This window comes from Myotis myotis, unplaced genomic scaffold (assembly GCF_014108235.1).
Source record: "Myotis myotis isolate mMyoMyo1 unplaced genomic scaffold, mMyoMyo1.p scaffold_m19_p_1, whole genome shotgun sequence".
NCBI lineage: Eukaryota > Metazoa > Chordata > Mammalia > Chiroptera > Vespertilionidae > Myotis > Myotis myotis.
Genome location: NW_023416313.1, coordinates 193,953,208 through 193,978,258, shown reverse-complemented (window position 1 = coordinate 193,978,258; position 25,051 = coordinate 193,953,208). Strand labels below are relative to the sequence as shown.

At 41.8% G+C, this 25,051-nt stretch overlaps 1 protein-coding gene across 1 annotated transcript in view; it reads right to left on the bottom strand.

Moving 5' to 3' along the window:
* Window positions 1-515: 515 nt before the first annotated feature.
* Window positions 516-25,051, bottom strand: part of SYT16 (synaptotagmin 16) — a 237,860-nt gene continuing 213,324 nt past the window's right edge. The window contains exons 5-7 of the mRNA XM_036309320.1: window positions 23,434-23,874; window positions 20,438-20,627; window positions 516-2,133 (exon numbers count right to left, since the gene is read on the bottom strand). Coding sequence (XP_036165213.1) covers window positions 1,820-2,133; window positions 20,438-20,627; window positions 23,434-23,874 — 945 coding nt within the window. The 3' untranslated portion in view covers window positions 516-1,819. The remainder of the gene's footprint in view (window positions 2,134-20,437; window positions 20,628-23,433; window positions 23,875-25,051) is intronic.

The window sequence follows — 25,051 nt, the reverse complement described above, 5'->3', positions numbered from 1 at the left end:
CTTCCCAAGGAAGACGGGGGGTAAAAACCCAGAAGGGCATGGTTTTATTACTTAGTAACTGAAAGGCATGACATGTGAAACTCCCGTGACCTGAAAAGAAATGAAGATATTAATTTATTTTGCTTATTCTGATTATTCTACACGAAAACACTTCTTCCCAATGTCGGACCGGGAAAGCATGGTAGGGTTATCCTCTGCCCTAGGCTGGTCTTGTCGGGATAACCATCACAGGCTGTAAGGAATAAATATGTTCTTCCAGTGTTACAGCCTACGTTTACAATCTGTCCAAATGTAGAGCTGAGGAGGAGTTATGTGTTTTTAACTGTATACATCCATCACTAGCTATCGCTCTTCCCACAGACAGCAAGAAGTCAACAGCGAAACACAAAAGCTAAAAATAAGTGCCTGGGCAATTGCTCGGAAGAGCTGCACACGGGCGCAGTGTGACATGTACACACATTCCTTCCCTTTTTCTGTGACAGCCGATTTAAAGTAATTGAAATTAAGGGCTCAGATCTAAGAAAAAAATGAAATAAACATGCACTGCACAGATATGTAAAAGTCAGTTGGAAGTAAAATTTCATGCTCATAACCACACAACATCACTGTTCCAAATGGCACGTGCCCAGAGGCAGGCAGTGACTATCACATGTTGGTGCAAATGCCGTGAAATATGACAATTATAGGCACATCAAATGCTGCAAGAAAGATTTAGTGTCATTCCATACAAGCTGGAAATATTTCTCCACTCACCGGTATTTTAACACATTCATTTCCAAGAATCCGTCGAATCAACACTATTAAAGACCCACTGTTTACAATTTAATATGCTCTACCGATGGAAAATATTGCATAAGAAGTATGGTTCACATGCAGGTGTACATTCAAAATATATGTCTGAATATGTCGTTGCATATAGATAAAAGTATAATGTAAAAGGAAAACACTAGATTCAGAAAAATCAATAAATCCATGACTTAACTAGGTAGTTTTGGTTTTCTTCTCGTTCTGCAAGAATTTATTAGGTGAGAAAAAGAGCATAAAAACCTTGGAAGTTACAGGTTTGAAATATATTCAAAGGAGACAAGTGGTCTTTTAACAGTCGTTTTTGAACTATTTTTTAGCTTCAAAAAGATTTAGCTAACCAAACCTCATAGGAAATCACAATATATTCAATAGAAAGAGGTATTTAATTAATACAAATTTCTTTTATAAGTGCACGTTTATGACATTTGTTTGTTAGGTAATTAAGTGAGGGGGAGTTTGAAAAAGAGAAAAATGTGAAATAGGAGCCTATGGGTGACAGTTACATTCTTCTTTGAGTGTCTGACTCATTTCTGTATTTTGGAGTTTTTTGCACCATATTAAGACAATTCTGATTTATAAGCGTAAGTGGTTACAAACAGTAACATTTAACAGCTCCCTTGCAATCTGAGGTTACTGTTCAAGCAAAGAGACAAGAGAGCAGGAGAAGCTTCTTCCCACAGCCTGAACCACCTCAATAACCTATTAACACAAATTAACTCATCCTCACTGCTTGCAACTATGGTAACATTTTCCACATAGTTGATTATATATGTAGAATTTTAAAAAAAAAATCACAATACTTAAATCCAATTCAAACCTTGAGAAAACCAAAGATCTCCTCCCCCCACAGCACCCCCATCCCCCACACAGAATGTTCTAGTGGTTAGTGGAATCCAATCCCTATTTGAAAGCCTGTCTTTAAAGAGCCTGCCAGCATACACTGAGTTGGTGTTAGAGGTCAACCACTAGATTCACCAACGGGGGTGTAGCATAGAGACACCTGTGGGCAAACCTAGGATTCGAGCAAGGTGTGCCATCTGCAGACCTGCTGGCCTTTGGTCTCCTTCATTTCCTCCCAATGGTCTTGTTCCTCCTCTCCACTACTGTTTTGACCCAGAGCAATCCAACCAATCATCTCTTTACGCTTCATGGTGCGCCTGTTATAAATGGAGATCATCAAGGTGACATCAGAGAGCTGAAAGAGGGCCACCTGGAAAACAAAGGTCTCCTTATAGACAGGATTGGGCTGACCACGTCGAATGGACGTCTTGCAGCGGAACATCTCTTGACCCACAGAATTGAGGAGAAAGAGCTTTCCATATGTATCTAAGAAAAAACAAAGCACAACGGAAATGAAAAATCATCAGTGCTTTCAGTTTTGCTGGACTAGTTGTAGTATTTACATGGGCAGCAAATTTTTCCTTTTCACATACTGATCAGCATCCTTAGGCCTGGTACTTGCCGTGGGACTAACATATTTTACATGAGCGATTAAGGAAAGGGATTATTACCTGGAAAGCATAATGTTTCATGCAGCCCACTGTCAGGCACCTTGCCGATGTTCATAGGAGCCCTACACATGCAGAAGTGTACTATATACACACACAGCCATAGATGCAATCGTGTTTATGCACATGCAGTTTTTCATTCCCATTTTATTTATCAACAAGATAAATGTGTAGATTTTGCTCTATACATGTTTTCCTTTCCATTGTCAAAATACTGTTTTGTGCCTGAGTTTAAGAGTCCCTTCTTTTCTCACATGTACGTATTCTTTGGACCGTCTCATCTACTCAATGACAACTACCAACTCTGGCTTCAGTGACAACTACTAAATCCGTCTCTCTAGCCTAGATGTCTCTCCCGAGCTCAGGATCCAACAGAATACTACATTTCTCTTCATGGATATCCCACACACATCTCACACTCATCAGGTTCCCAACTCAAACACTCGCTGTTCCACTGTCCCCCATCTCTCATAACATCATCCCCTCAATGATCCAAATCAGTAATCAGGACTGCATTTTTTTGACAAGACTGGCTTCCTCACCCTGGTCCAGCCAGTGAATCACCAAGTATTATTGATTCTACCTCCTGAGCAGTTCCCCATCCACCCACTTTTTTGCATCCCCAATGCCACTGAACTCTCAGTGTACAGCATAAGCTCAGATCTCAGCATCTCTCACCTGCATTCCTGCACGCTTGCTCACCGAACACCAGTCACTGGATAAGGCAATATTTGTAAAATGCCTATCTGGTCATGTCACTTTCACTAATAAGCAAAAACAAACTTGTCAATACTTCCCACTCGTCTCAGGATAAAATTAAATTTCTTTATATAGACTAAATATTTGGGCCCTGTTTATCTTCTAGTCTTATTGCACACCACTGTTGCCTTTACAAATTGTAATCCAACCATTTTGAACTACCTGCATCCCTCCAAACCCACCTGCTCTCTTTCCCTTTCACTTTTACACAAGTTATACATGTCCCGATATCCCAAGTGATACCCACCTTCACGTGACTTCTGCTCACTGGTTTGGTTTGGACGTTACTTTATCCAGATTTCCTGATCACTCTCCTTCCCCACCAGGCCTAGTTCAGATAACCCTCCAGGGGGTCTCATCAAAATCAAGTTTTACAGACATAGATACAGAGAACAGACTGATGGGTGCCAGAGGGGAGGAGGGTTGGAGAGTAGGTGAAAAGGTGAAGGGACTGAGAAGCAGATTGGTAGTCACAAAGTAGGCAAGGGATGTAAAGCACAGCATAGAAAACATAGCCAATAGCATCGTCATAACCACACATGCTGTCAGGTGGGTACTGGCAATATTGTGGGGAACACCTTGCAAAGCATATGATTGTCTAACCACTGTGCTACCCACCTGAAACTAATACAAAATAATACTGAATGTAAACTGTAATCGGAAAAAAAAAATTTAATCCTATTTTAGCTTCTCTCAGCACGTATCACCCAGTATTTTACTGCTTGTTTACTTGTCTGCAAGACTCTCAGTACCCCAATGGTAAAGGAGGAATTGCCTGGTTTATTATTGTATCCAAAGCCTGGCCCAGGGTCTAACATGTAGCACACATTCAATAAGTATTAAGTATTTTATAATGAATGCTCATGACTAGCCAGGATGCTCAACTTTTCTTTGTTCTTTTGGTCTCAAGTTTTTCCAAACTTGCAAAATGCAGCTTGTTTGATGATCCTTGCACTATTATGTTGTAAAATGGTAACTAGCATCATATATTTAGTCATTTATAGAAAGGAAAGAAAACGTCCAAATCACTGATATAGTCTACTACTTTTGCTAAAATTCTTGAAAGGATCATTACAAAGAACATCATTCCTAAAACAATTATATTTTTAGGAAAATCACATCAATTTCTTGACTTTTTTCTTAACTATGACTTTTACCACTAACTTACGTATGCTCTATTTTTAAAAAATCCTAAATGCTAAGGTGCTTTCCAAATTCTATTGTTCTGTACATACTGTACAGACTGAAAGCTGATTTGTGTTTACTGCTCACTTTCCCACCTAAAACCAGTCAAACTTTTTACAAGCGTAAACCCAGGTCTCTGTAATCTACGTAGAGGAGAGCATTGTAGGATGGGAAACAAAATACAACCTGCGGTGTTCTTTCTATGTTGATTTTTCCCTCTCCTGGTTCGATGTGTTGTTTTATGCACTTATCCACTGAGAAACACAAGGTGTGAAATTACACTTCAGGTGGGAAAACACTTCTCTTTCTCAGACTCGGGCTCTCCACTCTTCAAACTGCTTTACGGAAAAGCTATCAGCAAACCAACAACGGGGGAGTGAATTAGCATTGCTGCCTCTGTAGGGCTACATGATTCCCGAAGGAAAAGTTCAATCCAGCCACCAAACTGCACTGGGAATTCTGCTGCCAGGGTGGCAGTGGGAACTGAGTTAACCTTGCAAGCAAGGACCTGCTTATTTCACAAAGAGAGCAATTTCCAGCTTTATCCTGTCGCAAGACTGTTTTCTAGTTACGAGAAAGGCCACCTCCTACCAAGCCACCATCCCTGAATTGTAAGTGACAGGAAGGGGAAATAATAATTTCATAAACAATCCAGTCTGCGGACACCTGGCCGAAGGAAGGAAATGGTGCTGATCATTCTGGCTCACAGGGGAACCTTTATCAGCAGGAATGATGTGCTTGCTTTTTAACAACCTGACCAGAGGATCAGGGCATTCTGCTGTGTAGAAGAGTGGGGAGCAGGGCTTGGGTCTTTTGGGGTTCGGTGACTTATTCTGATGAGCACCAGTCCAAACGGATAGAGAAAGATCCACCGAAGTAAATAGACAACTTAACTGAGCTCTTTTTTAATTCTTTGAAATTGATTATACTTGTTACAAAACAACAGCAAGCAATATTTTATCTTCTGACGACGAGGTAGAAAGTCTCTCAGTGTCTTCAGTAACTTGAAACTATGATCAAAACATGGAATGGGTCACAATCCCTGAAGTGCTGGATGCTGTTCTGCCAACTCAGTTCTCCAACTGCTTTACCTGCACGTGTGCCACGAGTGGGAGAAAAAAAGTGTAACAGCACAACAGTCCCCCCTCATCTCTGGTTTTGCTTCCCATGGTTTCGGTTAGCCGTGATCAGCCACGGTCAGAAAATGTTAAGTGAAAATTTCCAGAAATAAATGATTCATACATTTTAAAGTGCATGCCATCCTGAGGATCTTGATGAAATCTCCCACCATCCCCCAGTTCTACGGGGAGGTGACTCATCCCTTTGTTCCCAGTATCCAGGCTGGACACACTCCCACTGTTCGCCACTTAGAAGCCACCTGGGTTATCTGATCCACTGTTGCGATATCTCTGAGCTTGTGTTCAAGTCAACCTGGTTTTACTTAATAATGGCATATTCACGTAGCGTTTATTATAGTATATTGTTCTCATTGTTCTACTTTATTACTAATTTGTTAATCTCTTACTATGCCTAATTTATAAATTAAAATTTATCATAGGCACATGTGTATAGGAAAAACATAGTACACTTAGGGTCAGTATACTATCCATAGTTTCAGGCATCTACCAGGGTGCATGAAACATATCCCCCGCAGTAAGGGAGGGCTCCTGTACACACCTCCTCAATGTATCACGGCACCAAGTACATCTCTTGGAACTCAGAAGTAATTTTTCCCAAGAATCAATGTGATACCACAATGGCTATTTCTATAGCCCATACAAAAAGCTACCCCTTTGCAGCATGACAGTCTACCACCTGGTACAACAAACGCAGCCCCAGGATGAGGGCAGGGGAACCATGATATTCTGGGCATGGGAAAGGAATTTCGTCATTTGAATTTATTAACAACTATCAAACATTTTAAACATATGTAAAAGAGTAGAGGATAATAATTCACATATTCAGTATCTACCCAGACTTGTAATATTTAGTATTTGTCTTATTTACTATTGATCTTTTTGCTTTTTGTTTGACTTTTAGGAAATAAAATATTACGATTAAAGATAATCTTGAGTATTCCTCCTTGATCCTGTTCAACTTCTCACAGGTAACTAATATCCTGGGTTTGGACTGCATCATTTGCATGTATGTGTTTATTTTAATTTTTAGTTATTGATTTTAAAGAGAGAGGAGGTGGAGAGATGGAGGGAGGAAGAGAGGGAAAGAGGGAAACATTGATTTGTTATCCCACTTATTTATGCATTCGTTGGTTGCTTTTTTATGTGCCCTGATCTGGGATAGAACCCACAACCTTGGCATATCAGAATGACACTCTAACCAACCTAGCTACCTGGAGAACTTTCATGTATGTCTTTAGATTTTCACCCTTTAAGTAAATGAATGTTGGGTTTTCACAATATAAGTAAAGATATTCAAAATATATTTAACAATATTTTGCACATTAAAAAATATTTGATATTTTAGCTTATGACTTCCCAAAACTTATTTTTTTCATTTGATATTAAATTTGTTATATTATCTATATTGATATATAAATCTGATTCATTTATTTTAATAAACTACAGTGTTTAATAAACTACAATGCACTTATCCCTACTTTTAATGAATGGATATTTAATTGTTTATAATAACCAAGAACTGAAAATAGTTCAGGGAACATTTTTCTATATTTTGCATTGTACCAATATTTGAGACCCTTTCTAGTATATACCCAGGAGTGAATTACTGGCTTTTATAAATTTTAGATACAGAATCATTGTTATGTTTCCTACTAGTATCTTTTCCCTACTTGTAGTTTATCTTTTTGCTCTGTTTATAGTACATTTTGCAGCATAAATGTTTTAAATTTTATGGTATCAAATTTATCAATGTTGTCATTTTAGTTGATTATTTTTAAACAAAATTAAGAAATTCTAGCTAAACTCAATAGTCTCCTGTATTTTCTTCTATAAGTCTTAAGAATTTTTTTTTCACATTTGATCTTTTTTAGATATAACATTGTTAGTTTCAGTGTACAACATAATAATTTGACATATGTACTAGTATATATAGTGAAACTAGAGGCCTGGTGCATGAATTCATGCATGGGTGGGGTCCCTCAGCCTGCCAGTGATCAGGGTTGATGGGGGGGTGGGGGTGGGGACAGCCATTTGGGGGGAGGGTCCACGCAAGGTTGGCTGGCCAGGGGGAGGGACCACAGGATGTTGGCCAGCCACAGGAGGTTGGCTGTGGGAGTGCACTGACCACCAGGGGGCATCTCTTGCATTGAGCATTTGCCCCCTGGTGGTCAGTGCACATCATAACAAGCAGTTAACCAGTCATTCAGTCATTCGGTCAATTGGTCACTTAGACTTTTATATATATAGACTAGAGGCCCAGTGCACGAAATTTGTGCACTCTGAGGGGTGTCCCTCAGCCCGGCCTGCGTCTTCTCATAGCCTGGGAGCCCTCGGGGGATGTCTGACTGATAGCTTAGGCCCAGTCCCTGTGGGGAGCGGGCCTAAGCCATCAGTTGGACATTCTTAGTGCTGCCACAAAGGTGGGAGAGGCTACTGCCACTGCCGCTGTGCTTGCCAGCCATGATCCCAGCTTCTAGCTGGGCAGCACTCCCCCTGTGGGAGCACACTGACCACCAGGGGCAGCTTCTGCATTGAACATCTGCCCCCTGGTGGTCAATGTGCGTCACTGCAACCATTCATTCCATCGTTTGGTTGGTTTGCATATTAGCCTTTTATTATATAGGATGATTGCCCATGGGTAAGTTTAGTTATCCATGACCACATATAGTTACAAATTCTTTTTCTTGTGATGAGAACTTTTAAGATCTACTCTCTTAGCAGCTTTCAAACATACAATACAGTAAGTTAACTATAGTCACCATGCTGTACATTACATCCCCAGGACTTATTTATCTTATAGCTGAGAGTTTGTACCTTTTGACCATTTTATCCCTCACATCTCCCACCTCTGGAAACCACCAATGTGTTCTCTGTATCTATCTTAAAAAAAAAGATACCACATGTAAGTGAAATCATACCCTATTTGTTTTTCTCTGACTTACCACATTTAATTTTTAATCCACTGAAATTGATCTTTGTGTGTGGTGTGAAGTAGGGGTCTAATTATTTTTCCATATGGGAAGCATTATCATTAAACAGTCCATTATCTCCCTGCTGGTTTGTAATATGTCTGTCAGATATCAAGTTTCTAAGTTTGAATGTCTTTCCCTAAGCCTGGTGATATTTATTATCATCATTTCATAATATGTCTTGATACTGCTAAAAAGAATCCCTCTATCATCTTTTTAAAAACCAAGTTATTCTAAGTTTTTTCTTGATTTAACTGGCTCTTACATATGAATTTTAGAATCAGCTTATAAGTTTTTTTTTTTTTTTTTAAGGGCAAAACATACCAAAAAAACACTGTTGGAATTTTGATTGGGATTATATGGGATATATAAATTAATTTGGGAAAAGTTGTTCTCATAATATGAAATATTCTCACCAATGAACATGGTATCAATTTAGTTTCCTTTTGTGTGTTTTAGAAAGTTTTATAATTTTTCCATAATTTTCACTCATATTTTATAGTTATCATATACTAGAGGCCCGGTGCACAAAAATTTGTGCACTCGGGGGGGAGGGGGGGTCCCTCAGCCCGGCCTGTGCCCTCTCGCAGTCTGGGACCCCTCAGGAGATAACGACCTGCTGGCTTAGGCCTGCTCCCGGGTGGCAGAGGGCAGGCCTAATCCCTAGGTGCAGCCCCTGGTCGGGCTCAGAGCAGGGCCGATTGGGGAATTGGGGTGCCGCCCCCTGTCATGCACAGAGCAGGGTGGATTGGGAGGTTGTGATGCCACCCTCGGTCATGCTCAGGGTAGGGCCCATTGGGGGGTTGGGGCACCACCCCCTGTCACACTCAAGGCAGGGTTGATGGGGAGGTTGCGGCGCCACCCCCTGTCACGCACAGAGCAGGGCCAATCAGGGGGTTGGGAGCTCCCCCCTGTCACGCACAGAGCAGGGTCAATCAGGGGGTTGGGGAGCTCCCCCCTGTCATGCACAGAGCAGGGCCGATCAGGGAGTTGGGGAGCTCCCCCCTGTCACACACAGAGCAGGGCCCATCAGGGGGTTGGGGAGCTCCCCCCTGTCACGCACAGAGCAGGGCGGATCAGGGGGTTGGGGCGCCGCCCTCTATCACCCACAGAGCAGGGCTGATCAGGGGGTTGGGGTGCCGCCACTCTCACACTCAGGGCAGGGCCGATGGGGAGGTTATGGCTCTACCCAGTCACACAACAGAGCAGGGCCCGTGGGGTGGGGGGTTGGGGCACTGCACCCTGTCACACACAGAGCTGCAGGGCGATCAGGAGGTTGGGGAGCTCCCCCCTATCAGGCACAGAGCAGGGCTGATCAGGGTGTTGGGGCACCTTCCCCTGTCAGGAACAGAGCAGGGCTGATAGGGAGGTTGTGGCCCCGCCCCCCGTCACACACAGAGCCGCAGGGTGATCAGGGGGTTTGGGCGCTGCCCCCTGTCATGCTGATCCCAGTGCCAGGAGACCTCGCGACTCCGCTGATCCTGGTGCTGGGAGGCATATTACCCTTTTACTATATAGAATAGAGGCCTGGTGCACGGGTGGGGGCTGGCTGGTTTGCCCTGAAGGGTGTCCCGGATCAGGGTGGGGGTCCCCACTGGGGTGCCTGGCCAGCCTGGATGAGGGGATGATGGCTGTTTGCAGCTGGTCACACACCTTTCAGGGTGGGGGTCCCCACTGGGGTGCCTGGCCAGTCTGGGTGAGGGGCTGAGGGCTGTTTTCAGGCTGGGACTGAAGCTCCCATCTGCTACTTTTTTTCTTTGTTTTTTTTTTTTTTTTTTTTTTTTATTCTGAGCCAGCTTCAGCTCTGAGGCTCCAGCTCTTAGGCCTCTGCTCCTGAAAGCAGGTATCTGGTTTAGGTTCTACAATTGAAACTCTGTATCAACTCCCGGTCTGAGATCCCGGCTAGCTGAAAGCTGGTTTCTGGGGTTTTGTTTAGCTTCTATTTTTGCAACTATGTTTCAAACTGCAGGCTCAGAGGTCTGCAGCGGCAGGCGGGGAACGTTGCAGTCCTCCGTCACTGAAGCAAGCAAGTCTCATGTTAGTTTCAAGCTGCCTGGCTGCCGGCCGCCATCTTGGCTGGCAACTAATTTGTATATCTCCCTGATTAGCCAATGGGAAGGGTAGCAGTCGTATGCCAATTACCATGTTTCTCTTTTATTAGATAGGATATGTAAATGTATAAATAGCTTAGATATTTTATTGCTGCTGTAAATAGTGATGTTTAAAAACTCTACTCTTTAATTGTTCCTGATACATTAGAAAACAATTGATTTTGTATAAGAAACGTCTTAGTTTAAATTTGTAGATTTTCTTTTTTTTAATATATTTTTTATTGATTATTTACTGAGAGGAAGGGAGAGGGATAGAGAGTTAGAAACATCAATGAGAGAGAAACATCGATCAGCTGCCTCCTGCACACCTCCTACTGGGGATGTGCCCGCAACCAAGGTACATACCCTTGACAGGAATCGAACCCAGGACCCTTCAGTCCACAGGCCGACACTCTATCCATTGAGCCAAACTGGTTAGGGCTAAATTTGTAGATTTTCTTGTATTTTTATGTAAATAACCATATATTTTTTTTCTTATTCTATTGCATTGCCTTCAGCCTCCAGCCTAATGTCGAATAAGAGATGCTGGTGGGAGCCTTATTTTGTCCTGACTTTGAAGGGATTTCAGGATTTAAGAATGATAGTGAGGCCCTGGCACTGGTGATGCTCAGTGGTTAGAGCATCAGCCCAAACACTGAAGAGTCTCGGGTTTGATTTCTGATCAAGGGCATGTATCTGGGTTGCAGGTTCAATCCCCAGCCCCAGTCAGGGTGAGTGCAGGAGGCAACCAACCGCTCTCTATCTATCTCTCCCCTTCCCTCCCTCCTTTCCACTCTCTCTGAAAAGCAATGGAAAAAATATCCTTGGGTGAGGATTAACAAACATATATATGGTGTTCCCAAAAAATATATATATACACACACAATATGAATAATTATAAAGGCAGTGTTTATTAAAATACAGTTCATTTTCAAAATTGAGCTATCAGCTGTTGAAGTGTGTATACATTGTTTGGGGGCACCCTATATTTTCTTAAAATGCCCACTATTGAGGATAAGCAAGTTCCCTTCTGTACCTTATATTAGTTGTTGATATGCAATACCATTTCCACCTTTCTAAGCTCTTTTCTGTACCAAAGGGGTGTCAAGCCATAAAACTACATTTGCCTAAATCTCTGGCCTGTGAGACCCCAGCTGGACTAAACTAATGAAAGCTACATTCATGAGACTGGAAAGGGGAGCCGTAACTGTAGGCGCAGGTGCAGCCACATGTGCAGCATTAGAAGCCTGCAAAGCAAGGGTTTGCCCACGTGTTCAAACATCCTTGTGAGAATCACCCCTTTGGTGTGTTCACAGCTCACAGACCAGATAGGCTTCTTTCCTGTGATACCTGAACTTCAGGACTTCCTGAAGAAACCCTGCTGACATTTCTTCCCCAGGGTTAAACCCTGTGATAACTTCCAAATTACCTAGAGCATTTTCCTGACAAAATCAGCCTGATGTAGTAATCAGTAATCTGAACTGGAGTGTGACCATAAAAAAGAAAAGAAAAGAAAAAAAAAAGAATGGGCACCGGCCTAGAAGTTGGTGCCAGGTGATGAGGAAACTAATATCAGAGGCCAGAACAGCGGAGATCCATAATCCATGTTACATGATGATAAAAACCACCATCTGCTAGAACTCGAAGGAAGAGCATACGCCTAATGAGCTTGCTGCTCCAGGAGACAGATTGAAAAACAGAATGTTAAAAGTGAGTATTCAGTGCGACTGGCTTCATTGGGAGGTGCAGGGAGGTGAGAGGTAAGCCTGGGAAAGAACTGACCGGTATGCAAGGGCAAGGGAAAGGAAAAAGAGAGCATGCAGGAATTCAGACCCTTTTGTGGTTGGAAAGGCTGATTGCTCCTAGACCTCCAAATAGTAAGAGATGGACAATGGCTAGCGATTTAGGTCAAATACCAAATTAAGATGTAGGCTTCTCACCAGATTTGAGTTGACTGGACCATGTGGCTGAGTTCTGAACAGCAGAATATGAGAAGAGATGTTCAGTCGTGGCTATCTTCAACCACTCCCACCAAGAAGTCTCCCATGCTGCCTCCTCCCCTTTCATGGCAATGATGGAGCTCACATGTGAATGTGCTACTATCTCCTGATTACAGAGCCTGCACTCATCACAGATTGGAGGAGTCACCTGACTCACTTTGGAAAGTGATGCAAGAGAGAAATCAACCTGCCCTAACCGGTTTGGCTCAGTGGATGGAGCGTCGGCCTGCGGACTGAAGGGTCCCAGGTTCGATTCCGGTCAAGGGCATGTACCTGGGTTGCGGGCACATCCCCAGTAGGGGGTGTGCAGGAAGCAGCTGATCGATGTTTCTCTCTCATCGATGTTTCTAGCTCTCTATCCTTCTCCTTTCCTCTTTGTAAAAAATCAATAAAATATATCTTTAAAGAAAGAGAGAGAAATCAACCTTTGCTGTGTAAGCCACTGAGACTGTAGGATATATTTGTTACTGCATCACAGCCGAGTCTACACTAATACACTTTTTATTATTCATCTGCTAAGAATAATTATTTTCTCAATAATGGACACTGAACTTTATCAAAAGCTTCAATTGCGCCTATTGAGAAAACCATGTTTTCTCATAAATCAGTTAATATGGTGAACTACACCAGCAGATTCTCTTAATGTTAAATTTTCCTTGCATTCCTGAGACAAGTCCAATGTGTTGGTTATTAGTTTGTTTGTTTTTTCTCTCTCATTAGGATGCTGGTGAGTGGGCCCAACATAAACTGCAGTGTATGTGAGAGGTTGGGGAGAGAAGAGACAGGGAAGTATTGAGAAGAGAAATATTAATCTAATGTTATATCTATTTTTATATAGCAGTTCCTTTACATTTATTATGACCACTAATATATTTTGATTGATTTTTTTAATTTTGTTTTATTGCTTAAAGTATTACAAAGAGTAGTACATATATTTGATTGATTTTTATTGTGTTGGTTTGTGCTTTCTATCTATTCTGAATTTTCTATGCTTTTAAATATCTTTTTCTGCTTTCTGTTGTATTAACTGAAGTTTTTTATTCTGATTTATTCCCTCTCTTGGTTTGAAAGTTGGATTAAAATTTTAACATGTACACCTCATTTAATGTCTCAAATTAATCAGTATCTCTTAAACAACATTAGGACCTTAGAATTCTTTGATTTCCATCTCCTCTTCCCATACTTCATGTTATTTCTGCCTAGAATTTTATTTCCACTTCGTGGTTGTACTCCCAATATTGGTCACTTTTCCTACTATTGCTATTTTTTATTATGCAGTCTACGTATGCTTATATTTATCTACATATTTACCATTTTTTGTTCATTACTCTTCCTTACACATCACTTCTTCCATGTTCAATTTCCTTCTTCCCCAAATACATCAGTTAGTAGTTCTTTCAGTGATAAAACCTTTCAAACGTTTTGGGAAATATCTTATTTTTCCTTTACTTGAACAGAATTCTAAGTTGAGAATGTTTTTCTCTCAGGACTAGAATGATATTCTCTTCAAGTCCTCTGGCTTCTATCATTGCTGTGGAGAGGTCTGTCCTCTGTCTTACTGTTATTCTTCTGCAGGTAACTGAGTTTTTTATTGTTATTTTTTCCTTTTTATATTGTTATTTTTTCTTTTTTTAAACAGCGTTATTGAGATAGAATTCATATGCTATGGGAACTGTATTTTCTCTCCTGTTGCTTTTCAGATTTCCTAAGCTGGGTATGGTGGTGAGAATTAAATGAGTTGATGTAAGTAAAGGAAGACCACTTATGTTCTCAATAAGTTAGTGCCACATGGAAATCCTTCTATGAATTGGTCCTACTGAGCACAAAGTGGCTATTAGTAAACACTCATTGTATTTCACTGAAACCTGGGCCGGGATTTTTAATGAAGGTGGGTGCCCCACATCTTTGTTTAGTTCCTGTCTCTGGGCACTTCAGTCATAGCGCGCACCCCCGCCTCCCTCCTTCACACTAAAATGAGGCAGCCTGATTTGCCTTTTGTTTTTCTTTCCTCTGGTCTCTGCTATTGTGACTGCCTAACAAGGTTAATATGCTGCTGCTGTAAGTATTATCATTTGGGAGGTAATTATCACACAGAGCCAATCCTGCACATGCTGAGAGGCTTGGGAACTTGTTTTAACTGGCAGGGCAGCTTAATGACAGTGTTTGACAAGGACCATTACATGTGTGTATATACACACACGTACACATTGGAGACAGAGGCATGGCAATGATGGAGCTGGAGAGAGAGAACCTGCAGCAGAATAGCTAACATTTTTTTTAACATAGCACTTGTATCAGTAACATTAGCTTGTTGACCTCATTTAATAGGGAAGAAAATGAAATTCGGGGAGGTTAAATAAAATGTCAAGGCCATGCAGTAATTGTGTGGCAGGCGCAGGAAAAGGACAGAACAGAGCTGCTAAATGGTTGGAGAATTGCCTTCCCATGAAGCCAAATTCAATAGATAATCAAATGCTTCTAATTCTCAATGGTGACTTTTTCAAAAGCATTTGCAAATGCGCGTCAGGATTTTAGATGTCTCCCAGCCGCTAGAAGCTGCTTTTCACCTGGACCACCCGCCGCCTACAGGTGTGGAGACTATCCTGCACCATCCTAACAGCAATCGTGACAACAGTATTTGGAATACTGACCACATGTACTAAATGAGATGTTACCTTGGAAGGGCCTGGAATGATTCCTTGGCACATGGTTATGGGATGTAGGTTAAGATTAGTTCATGTTGCTACCTCATTTATATACTCTTTCTGAATCAGATCTATGAGCTAGTTTCAGTAATTTCAAATAGCCTCGTTTATCTTCCCTAGCATACCTTTAATTTGAAAAAACAATAACACAGCAATTTATACTTTATAACATGAGCACTTTCACCAAAAAGATGATAGATAGATAGATAGATAGATAGATAGATAGATAGATAGATAGATTTTATATCTATATCTAAGTCTACATTATCTATCTATCATCTATCTATCTATCTATCTACCTATCTACCTATCTACCTACCTATCTGTCTACCTACCTACCAGATGAATAGAGAAAAGGTTAAACTTGAAAAGGAAGATATGCCCAATCACATACTTTTCCTTAGGATGAATTTGGTTTATAGAGGTTCAGCTGCTTGGTACTCTCTCTATCCCATTCAAGGATGAGTCAGGGAAATAGAGTTCAACCTTGAGATGTCACCATAATAAACACACACACACACACACACACACACACACACACACACACACACAATACCCCTATCTATGGCTCTCTTGTTTTATTTTTATCCTCCGGACCCAGCTGAACCATTCCAGGCCATTTTTTCTGCCCAAAATTTTATAACTAAGATTGTACAGTGTACACCCATAAACCCAACACCTAGATTCTTCAATTGTGATGTTTTGCTCCATTTGCGCTATGGACTAAATGTATACATCCTCCCAAAATTCGTATGTTAAAGCCCTAATCCTCAGTGAAGCCATTTGAAGGTCTGGTGGTATTTGGGGCCTTTGGAAAGTGATTAGGTCATGAGATGACACTCTCATGAATGGGATTAATGCCCTATACGAAGAGACACGAGAGAGATGATTTTTTTTCTTCCTCTTGCTGTGTGAAGACATGACAAGAACGTGTCTGCCTGCCAGGAGCGCTGGCACCTTGATCTTGGAGTCCCCAGCCTCCGCAACCAGGAGAAATAAATTACTATAGTTTAAGCTACCCAGTCTATGGTATTTTTGTTATAGCAGTCTGAACTAACACAGTTTGCTTTCTTATATAAATATCCATCTATCTAAACATCAATCCATCTTAGCTGTAGCCATCATTACTCCTGACCCTAATCATTTCAGCATGCTTTTAATTAACTAGAGTTCAATATTTTATGGTTCTTTTCTATATTAAGTTAAAATTCACATATAGTTAAATGTAAAAATCCTAGTACCATTCAGTAAGTTTTTAAATTAGATTTATTGGGGTGACATTGGTTAATAGGAGCATATAAGTTTCAAGTGTACGTTTTTATGATACATGTTCTATATATTGCATTGTGTGTCCAAAACCCAAATAAGTTTTGACAAATGCGAACATCCATTTAACACAAATATAAAACATGTCCATCACCCCAGAATATTTTCTCCTGTCCCTGTCCAGTCCATCCTGCCACCAATACCAATCCTAAAGCAACCACTCTTCTACTTTCTAAATTCACTCTAGATGAGTTTTGCCTATTTTAGAACTTCATATAAATGGAATGTTTGGGGGATTCCTCCATGCTGTTAAATGCCTCAGTTAATTTCATTCCTTTGTATTGCTGAATAGTATTCCACAATACACATATATCTTAATTTGTTGATTCATTCATGAGGACATGAAGACTTTTTTTGGTTTTTGACATTATGAATAAAGCTGCTAGGAACATTCTTGTGCAGATCTTTTTTTAAACTTATAGTTAAATGCCTAAGATGGAACTGCTGATTTTCAGTGCATTTGACTTGTATAAGAAACTGACAGGAATTTTCCCAAAGTGGTTGTTTCATTTTCTACTCCCACCAAGAATGTATTCTCCACACTTGGTGGAATTGGTCTTTTCAGTTTTAGCTATTCTGGGGGTGGCGGGAGGTGGAGACTTACATCTCTAAGTAGGCCTCCACCAGCTCCTGTTCATCAGAGTAAAACCTACCCCTCACTGAGCCTTCTCCCCAAGGATTTAACTCAAAAGTTTCGCAATGGGTCTTACATTTCTTCCAAGACCCTAATAGAGGAGAGGAACTTCAACTATTATTTGTCCAACTCTTCTATCTTGCTTAAGAAGACAAGTTTAAAATATCAGAACAGTCATCTGACTGAATCAAGCTCTGAATTCAAAGTTATCTTCTGTTTCATGATATATTTTGAGACAAAAAATTCTCACATCTAAATCCCAGCCTTTTTTTCCAGAAAGATTTAGAATCCTCAATATTCTAGACAAGGAAAGCTCCCAGTACTCAGGCTCAGCGACTCTTTCCCTTCAGATTCCCTAAGAACGATTCTTCACATTATCATAGCCACCCTGTAAGACAGGCTTGATGTCCCCTCTTACAGACTAGATAACTGCACCAATGCCAAGAGTCCCAAGCACAAGATTTGTGACCCTTGCATATACATGTTCCTACATGTGTCTCTCCCCTGGCAGGCACCTCCTTCATGGTGGGGTCTTCCATGGGGCTTTTTGGTCCCACATCCTCCCATCACCTCCACCTTGGAGGCCAGTGCACTTGGCAAGGTCTCTCCACCACCCCCGCTCCCAGGCCCACTCATTTCCCCACTTGCATCCTCTCCCCTCCTGTTTCTTCCAACTCTGCTCAATTACCTCATAAAACTCATGTTCCCTCATCCTTTCTCTCCCTTGTCCTCTTCCATATGGGAACTAAAAATGTATTCTAAGCTTGCCTGACGACTGCCAAAGTGGTGCTTGTGGTGTAATGAAGTGAGACATAATGAAGAACCAAAGCCATCAACAACTAAAGCCCTTGAAAGTGGCAAGAGATCCCTTTCACAAAGGAACCTTCTACTTTCTCAACCCCTCCTAATTGTGCTGGATTTTCCTCAAGGACCAGCATTCTACATAAACAAAAAACTTCTGTCTTCCCTTTTGGATTTCTGTTTTAATTGCTAGCATCGCAGCAACATTGTCTTCTATTACTTTGGTTGCAAAGACACAGCATGTCAATTACATTTTAAGTTAAATTGCAACGCTATGTCTAAGAAAAGTCATGTTGTAAATGCCAAACTGACTTAAACTTCTGGATCAAATCAATTTCTAAATTATTTTTTCCTATTTTGTTGTAAACATTTGTTGTAAGAATTTCCCTTTGGCGTATTTTCTTTCATATAGAAATGTATGAAAATATAATAATAGCATCCTCAGCATCGCTTTATATGCAATAGCCTTACCTAGAAAGTATATATTATGACCTCATTTTACAGATGAGGAAACTGAGATTCAGAAAACTTTAGCAACTCACAACTAGGAAGTGGCAGAGCCTGAATTTACATATTAGCTTGTTGGCCTCCAGCTGATGTTTTCATAGCCACCATGCTATCCTCCCCCATCTCCTATATTTCCTGGTACCACCCAGCATACAAAATAAAGTTTCCCAGCATCCACTGGAAAGAGACATCATTAAGAGACCACCTCCCCTTAAATCTCTGCAGTGCCACCAAGTTCTTCCCCCAAAATTGTTCAGATCTCACCAAACCCCAGAAGGACAGAAAAAGAGACCAGCAAAAACTCTGAAGATAAAGCATTGAATTCAGATCTTTCATCAATCCAAAGCTATTTTAAAAAGCAAAGCTGATCCAGAGACAGAGAAACATCGATCAGATGCCCAAACCTCAGAGGAAAGGTAGAGGCGGGTGGGGGTAAGGGGGAGAGATCAACCTAAGGACTTGTATGCATGCATAAAAGCATAACCAATGGACACAGACACCAGGGGTGAGGCATGAACGGGGGGGGGGGGGCAATGGGGGGGGGGAAGGACACATATGCAATACCTTAATCAATAAAGAAAAAAATGCAAAGCTGTATCTAACAAAGTGTACCTGTTCAAACAGCACCTAATATATATTTTAAATAGCTCTCACCTGGTTCTGAGAGTCAACTCAGATTATAGTTTATGCATCAGTATATTCTGTTATCCAGAGTGTGGGGCTTTCCACAAACTTGCTCTAATAGCTTTAATACAGATTGGCTAACAAGGTACCAGTGAATGGAGATTTCATGGGATGCAGCACAATTAAAGGCTAAATAGAATAAGAGCCCCCCGCCCCCTAAATAAAGAGTAAGAGCTCAGATTTGGTTGGTAGAACCAACCTTTTTCTACCAGCTATGCTGGCTCTTCATCGATGCTGACATGAGGCCGGAATTTATTGCCCTGCGCAGCCTATCATGTAGTTATTGATCTCATCCTTATTTCAGGAAGACTTTGTTGCTGATAGTGACAGGCTCACTTGCACTCCACTCTACCCCCTTCTAATTTACCTTCCTATACTTGAAAGACTGGAAAGTCAACATTTTTCAGACTCTCTTGCAGCTAGCATTCTGGATACAAATTTGGATCCTTTGAGTAGATGTGCTTACATGAGATCCACAAGGCAGAACAGAGGCAAAAATTATCTTCCTGCCCCCCCTTTAAGCTGTTTTTTGCTGACAAACAAGATCATTAAAGGTAAACTCATTGTAAGCAGCATCATTCCAGTGCTCAATCTCTAACTTCTTGGGCTTTGAAAGGTAGTTGGCAGGAACTGCTTTCTTATTCTGATTTCCTGAACCCTGGACTGCAGCTATTGGAGTAAGTCTTGAGCCCTTTTTTCCAGTGGTGATCTCAGAAGTGGTGAGGCAGGCCTGTGTTGCCCCAGATCTTCCTCCTCCATCAACACCATAACCACTAACATTTCTAGTATCCTCACTATGTGTTAGGCACTGTGCTAACACTGTACATAAATCATTTTATTTGCACCCCAAAAGAAATCCCATGAGGAAGATATTATTATTTTTTCTCTAAATGAGTTTACCAAGATTAAGACAAGCGAATTGCACAGATCAGAGCAAAGCTAGTAGGTAAGCAAGTAGACCTGCCTCTTTGAAGGTGTTTGAGGGCCTTGAATCTGTAGGAAAATATCCTGTTTATCCAGCCACGGAAATGTAATTGCCCATACATATTATGATGCTGAAAATACGCCATTCTTTTCTCATACACACTATACACATAGAGGTCAGCCTATTTTATGTCAAGATATGTCTAGGTATCAAAGAAGCCTCCAATCTAATTAAATAGAAAGACAATTAAAAAACACGGAGGTATCACTCTGTAAAAACTCTCTAAGCTATACCAAGATCACTTTTATTGTAAAAGTTAAAGACTTAAGATGAAAGCACACACAGCCTTGTACTTGCTCCTGGAAGGAACAGAGCTGGGGGAATAGACATGCACTTACCAGGCGCTCTGTTCACAGCGAGGTTTCGGAAATGGCTGCCTTTGATCATTTCCACAGATAATCGCCCCGTTGTGGCATTGTAGGACAGCCCCACCAACAGCTCTGGTGCCCCTCCATGAGACAGCGACTGTGTGGATGAAGCACTATCACTGTGAGAAACGGCAGATGGGCTGAGCGGAGACTCTCCACTCTGGAGGGGAAGAAAAACAAAGAATCCATTGGTGCACGCTGCACTTCTCTCTCTTACAGAAAGCCAATATTATGTTTGGTGAAATTGTGGCCCAGTCTCAATGGCTGCCAAAGATTACGAAGGAAGGGCGCACTCCGTGGGAATGATAATGGGCCTGGGGAGCCGGCCGGGGACGAGATCCCCTGCATTATTAACTGACATCTTTGTTTCAAGAGCTGTCTCCATTCAATAATTCCTCTCCAAAGACAAAATGAACCAAGATGTTATTACTAGTGTAAATCAAACCCTCTAAGATACACAGAGAGCTAATAATACATTTAATATAGACCAAAATTCCCTCCTGTGTGATTTGTGCTCGAGTGCTTCTATGGAACCCATCCACTTCGTTCTCTGCAGCTTTGTGATGAATGGGGCAATTCAAAGGGCATTTTGTCTTCGCTGGGAAAAGAAATGACCACTGGATGTCTACCACCGCATAGGACATTTGGTCCCTAGTTCTGCTTGGTTGTCAGGAATATGCCTGATGCTCTGTTTTTCCTCCTAAAAACTAAATGACATTGAAAATGAGCACTTTTACAACTTTTTGATAAGGAAGCTGACACATGGACTGAGATCTCAGAGACCTGGCAGGCAACAGGTGAGCCCAAGGAAGAGCCTCGGCCTTCTGTTTATTCACGTGCTTGCTTCTCCAAAGCACCCTCTTGATGCAAAGATACATCAAGAAGAAAAGAGGGAAATCGATCACCAAGTTGATTCTCCTTTAGGAAGGGGGAATAGGAATCAGCTTTGCAAGGGAAACCAGCCAGCCTCCTGGGGCCACCACTTCCTTCACCAGAAATAAGTACATGGAACTTTGCTCAAACCTTTCTTCTCCACATCTAATATCATTTCCTAAAACTTCTTATCAGAAACTCCAATGAATAAATGAATTAAGAGTAATTAAGTATTCTTTACATCTGTAGGAAAATATCCTGTTTATCCAGCCATCTAGAGCCCCTGCTTTCATGGAATACAATTTGTAAACTATGGGGCCAGGTGGTTTTGATAAGCACCTTAGATAAGAACCTATTGGGTATGATAACCCAACAATGGAATATTTGTTTAGTTTTGGATGAGGATCCCCCCTCCCCTGTGTTTCTACAGAAGCATCTACTGTGGGCTGCATAGCTTGCCTCTCCCAGCAAATTCCCAATCCTTATAAACCTCTCAGGCCACAGTGCATATAATCATGCTTAACCAATAACTGGCGAATGGAAAATTTTTTATATTCAGAGTTCTTTCATACTGACTCATGTTCCCCAGTCAACTCTGTGCTCCCAGAGCACAGCACAGGGCCTGGCACAGGTAACGGAGGTGTGATCATATCTAACCCTGAGTTCTACGGTGCCGGCAGGACACCTGACCTCCTGTGACTTCTGTTGTTCACGATTTCAGATATGCTTTACTCAAAGCTTAAGGAAAAATAAGGGTTTGAGCAGAGATGCGACGTGATCTGGCTTATGCTTTAAAAGGCTCATTCTGAGCCCATGTTGGGCATAGTCTGAGGGGCAGAGACAAAAGCAGGGAGAATGTAGGAGGCCATTTCTTCCAGCAGAAAGTCGGGTTCTGGTTGTATTTTTGAAGACAGAGCCAATAGGATTTCAGGTGGAAAGGAGAGAAGTCACAAAGGACTTGTAAGATTTTTGATCTGAGCAACTAAAAGGATGAAATTGCTTTTAGCCAAGATTGGAAGACCATAGGTGGAACAGAATTAGGGAGGCAAAAATCGGGATGTCGAGTCAGGAGATATTAATTTTGAGACATCTACTAAAAATATAATTGGCTGGATCTCCCATGGCTACACTCTAACCTTTCTGACTCCTTTCCTCTCCTTCAGACATGATGAGTACCTTCCCACCCCAACACCTGCGTGTGCCATTCTCTCAGTCTGACATCCTTGTCCTCCACATGTCACCAGCTTTTTTCTTGAATTCTGTATTTTATCACCACCTCAGAGAAACTGTCTCTGACTCTTTTGAACAAACAGCAGCCTCGGTCATTGTCTTTCCTTCCTGTTTTGGTTTACCTACTGTCACCCTCCTCCGCCAGATTGTAAGCTCCCTGAGGATGGAACAATCGCCTGTTTTGTCCTTTCCTGAATCCCCTTCATGGCACCTGACACAGAACAGGCACTCAGTAAACATCTCTGAATGAATGACTGATTGGCCCTAGAGAGCGACCTGATCTTTTTACGTGTTTTTTAAAAGGTAATAGTCACACTACACCGATGGCAATAGTGAGATGCCCATTTGCAGACATTCAAGCTGCACTTTCTTTCCTCAAAACCCCAGGGGAGGCAGAGGATGGGGCACAAGGAGGCGTTTGGTCATATAAATGGAAGGTCTTCAAAGTGGCTGGAGTTTTAGGCGACTGTTTGCAGCCGTAAGCACATGTGTCAAGCACCTCACCTTGAGAGTCCCATCTCTGAGTGCATCATAATGCATATGGTGGGAGGAGCAGGAGTATGGGTGGTAGGACCATTTATTAACTAACTAGAAGGCCTAGCCACCTCTCCTGGTTTTCCCATGCCCAACACACACTGTGCTCTTATTTCTTAAAATGGACATCCATCAGGTTATAAGGAAGATGGGCATAAAAACCCAGGGAAGCATAAAGTGCAAATCATGGCTTATAAGGATGAGGAGAACCAAATGGAAAATTACATTAAAGTGTTGAATTTCACAGGCCAAATGTACTAAATCAAGGGCTGACAATTCCACATCCTTGAACACACCACGTCACTGGCAGCACCATCTAACCTACTCACACTGATGTTACTTCTTGGCTCCAGAACCAGAGTCACTTTCATTTCCCCTTCTGGGTGCAGGTGGCTGAGATAGAACAGCTTCTCTCCCATCATTCTCTCACGGGTCATCTTGCGGGCAGCGTACAGGCGGAAGCGGACGGCACAGACAGCCACATCTCTGGGCTCCAGCTTGGTGAAGGTGACCTTCTCCTTGAAGACAGGGTTGGGTCCTCTCTGAATGCTCGTCCTGCCCCTCTGTTTCTTACTGGGCAGCAGGACTACATGAACTTGCCAGGAGTTGATGCCACTTCGGTCCTTATCCGGAAGGCCTTGTGCTCTCACGATGGTCACTGTGAGTTTCTGGCTGGCAGCTCTATATTCAAAGATGACATCCAGATCACCACACTTTGAGATGGGCTCTGGGACTCCTGATGGCAGCTGAAAATCAGCCCCATCCTGCTCCTGTTGTAGACAAAGGAAAAGATTAGGAGTGGAAATGATAATACCCACTGCATTTCGGTGAGACGATGCCCCTCTGCTCCTTCAGAACCCTGCACTTTTTAACTGTGAGCTCAGATCCCTCTATAATAGAAAGGTCTATTTATTGGTCTATCTCTCCATTAGATTGTGACTTTTTTGAGGGCACAGTGCCTGGAACACAGGGAGACTTCATGAATGCTTTTGGAACAAATGAACAAAGCTTTTATGTTTTGCAGTATCTTTCTCTCAAAAAGCATAACTGACCACTATCATTGAAACCAACTGAGATGCAAAATCTAAAATGAGTAAGCTACACAACTGCCAAGGGGTAACTTTACCTTGAGTCCCAAGAGAAATGGTTGAGCCTGGACCTGTGCTCTATGGGCCAGGACCTCCTGAAGACAAGAATCCTAATAAAATCAGGGTCATGGACAGGTGATCCCTCAGTAGATATTCCGTCTACCTGGGAGAAAAGCTTAGGGCAGAGCTTCTCAAATGCCTGTGTGGACTTGAATCATCAGGAGATTCTTACTCAGTAGGACTGGGGTGGGGCCTGAGATTCTACATTTTTCAGAAGCTGAGGAGGACATCACAGTTGTCCTCGAAGCACATTTTGAGTAGCGAAGGTCTAGGGTGGCATCCCAGCAGCCATTTAGTGAGCAGCAACATTGGACTTGGAGACAGAACACCTCGGCTGAAAGTATACACGAGTGTCAAGCAGAAATCATCAATCTACCACTGACTAGCTTTCTGATCCTGGCCAAATAGACCATCCTTTCTGTACTCTCATTAGAAAAAAAAAAAAGAGCATTAAGATACCTACTTGATAGAGTGCTGTTGTGAGGTTTTAACAGATGTGAAAAAAATACCTGGCTCAGAACAGACTCCATAAATATCTATTCCCATGAATAGACTGGTGCTACCTATTTTCAAACAGGCTCCCCTCATTATGAAATATCACCTTTAGACAGCAATTCACCTGTAGCCAGTCAGATCTGATGACCTCACCGAGAAAACTGAGCTGAGCTGCATTTACTGTAATGAGTCACCCTCCAACAGACTATAAATCATGTCAATCTAATTTGATTTTCCCTCCGAAGGCATGACTCTTGCCCATCACTAAACTTTGGTCTGATTTCTTATTGTAAATCAGAATCAG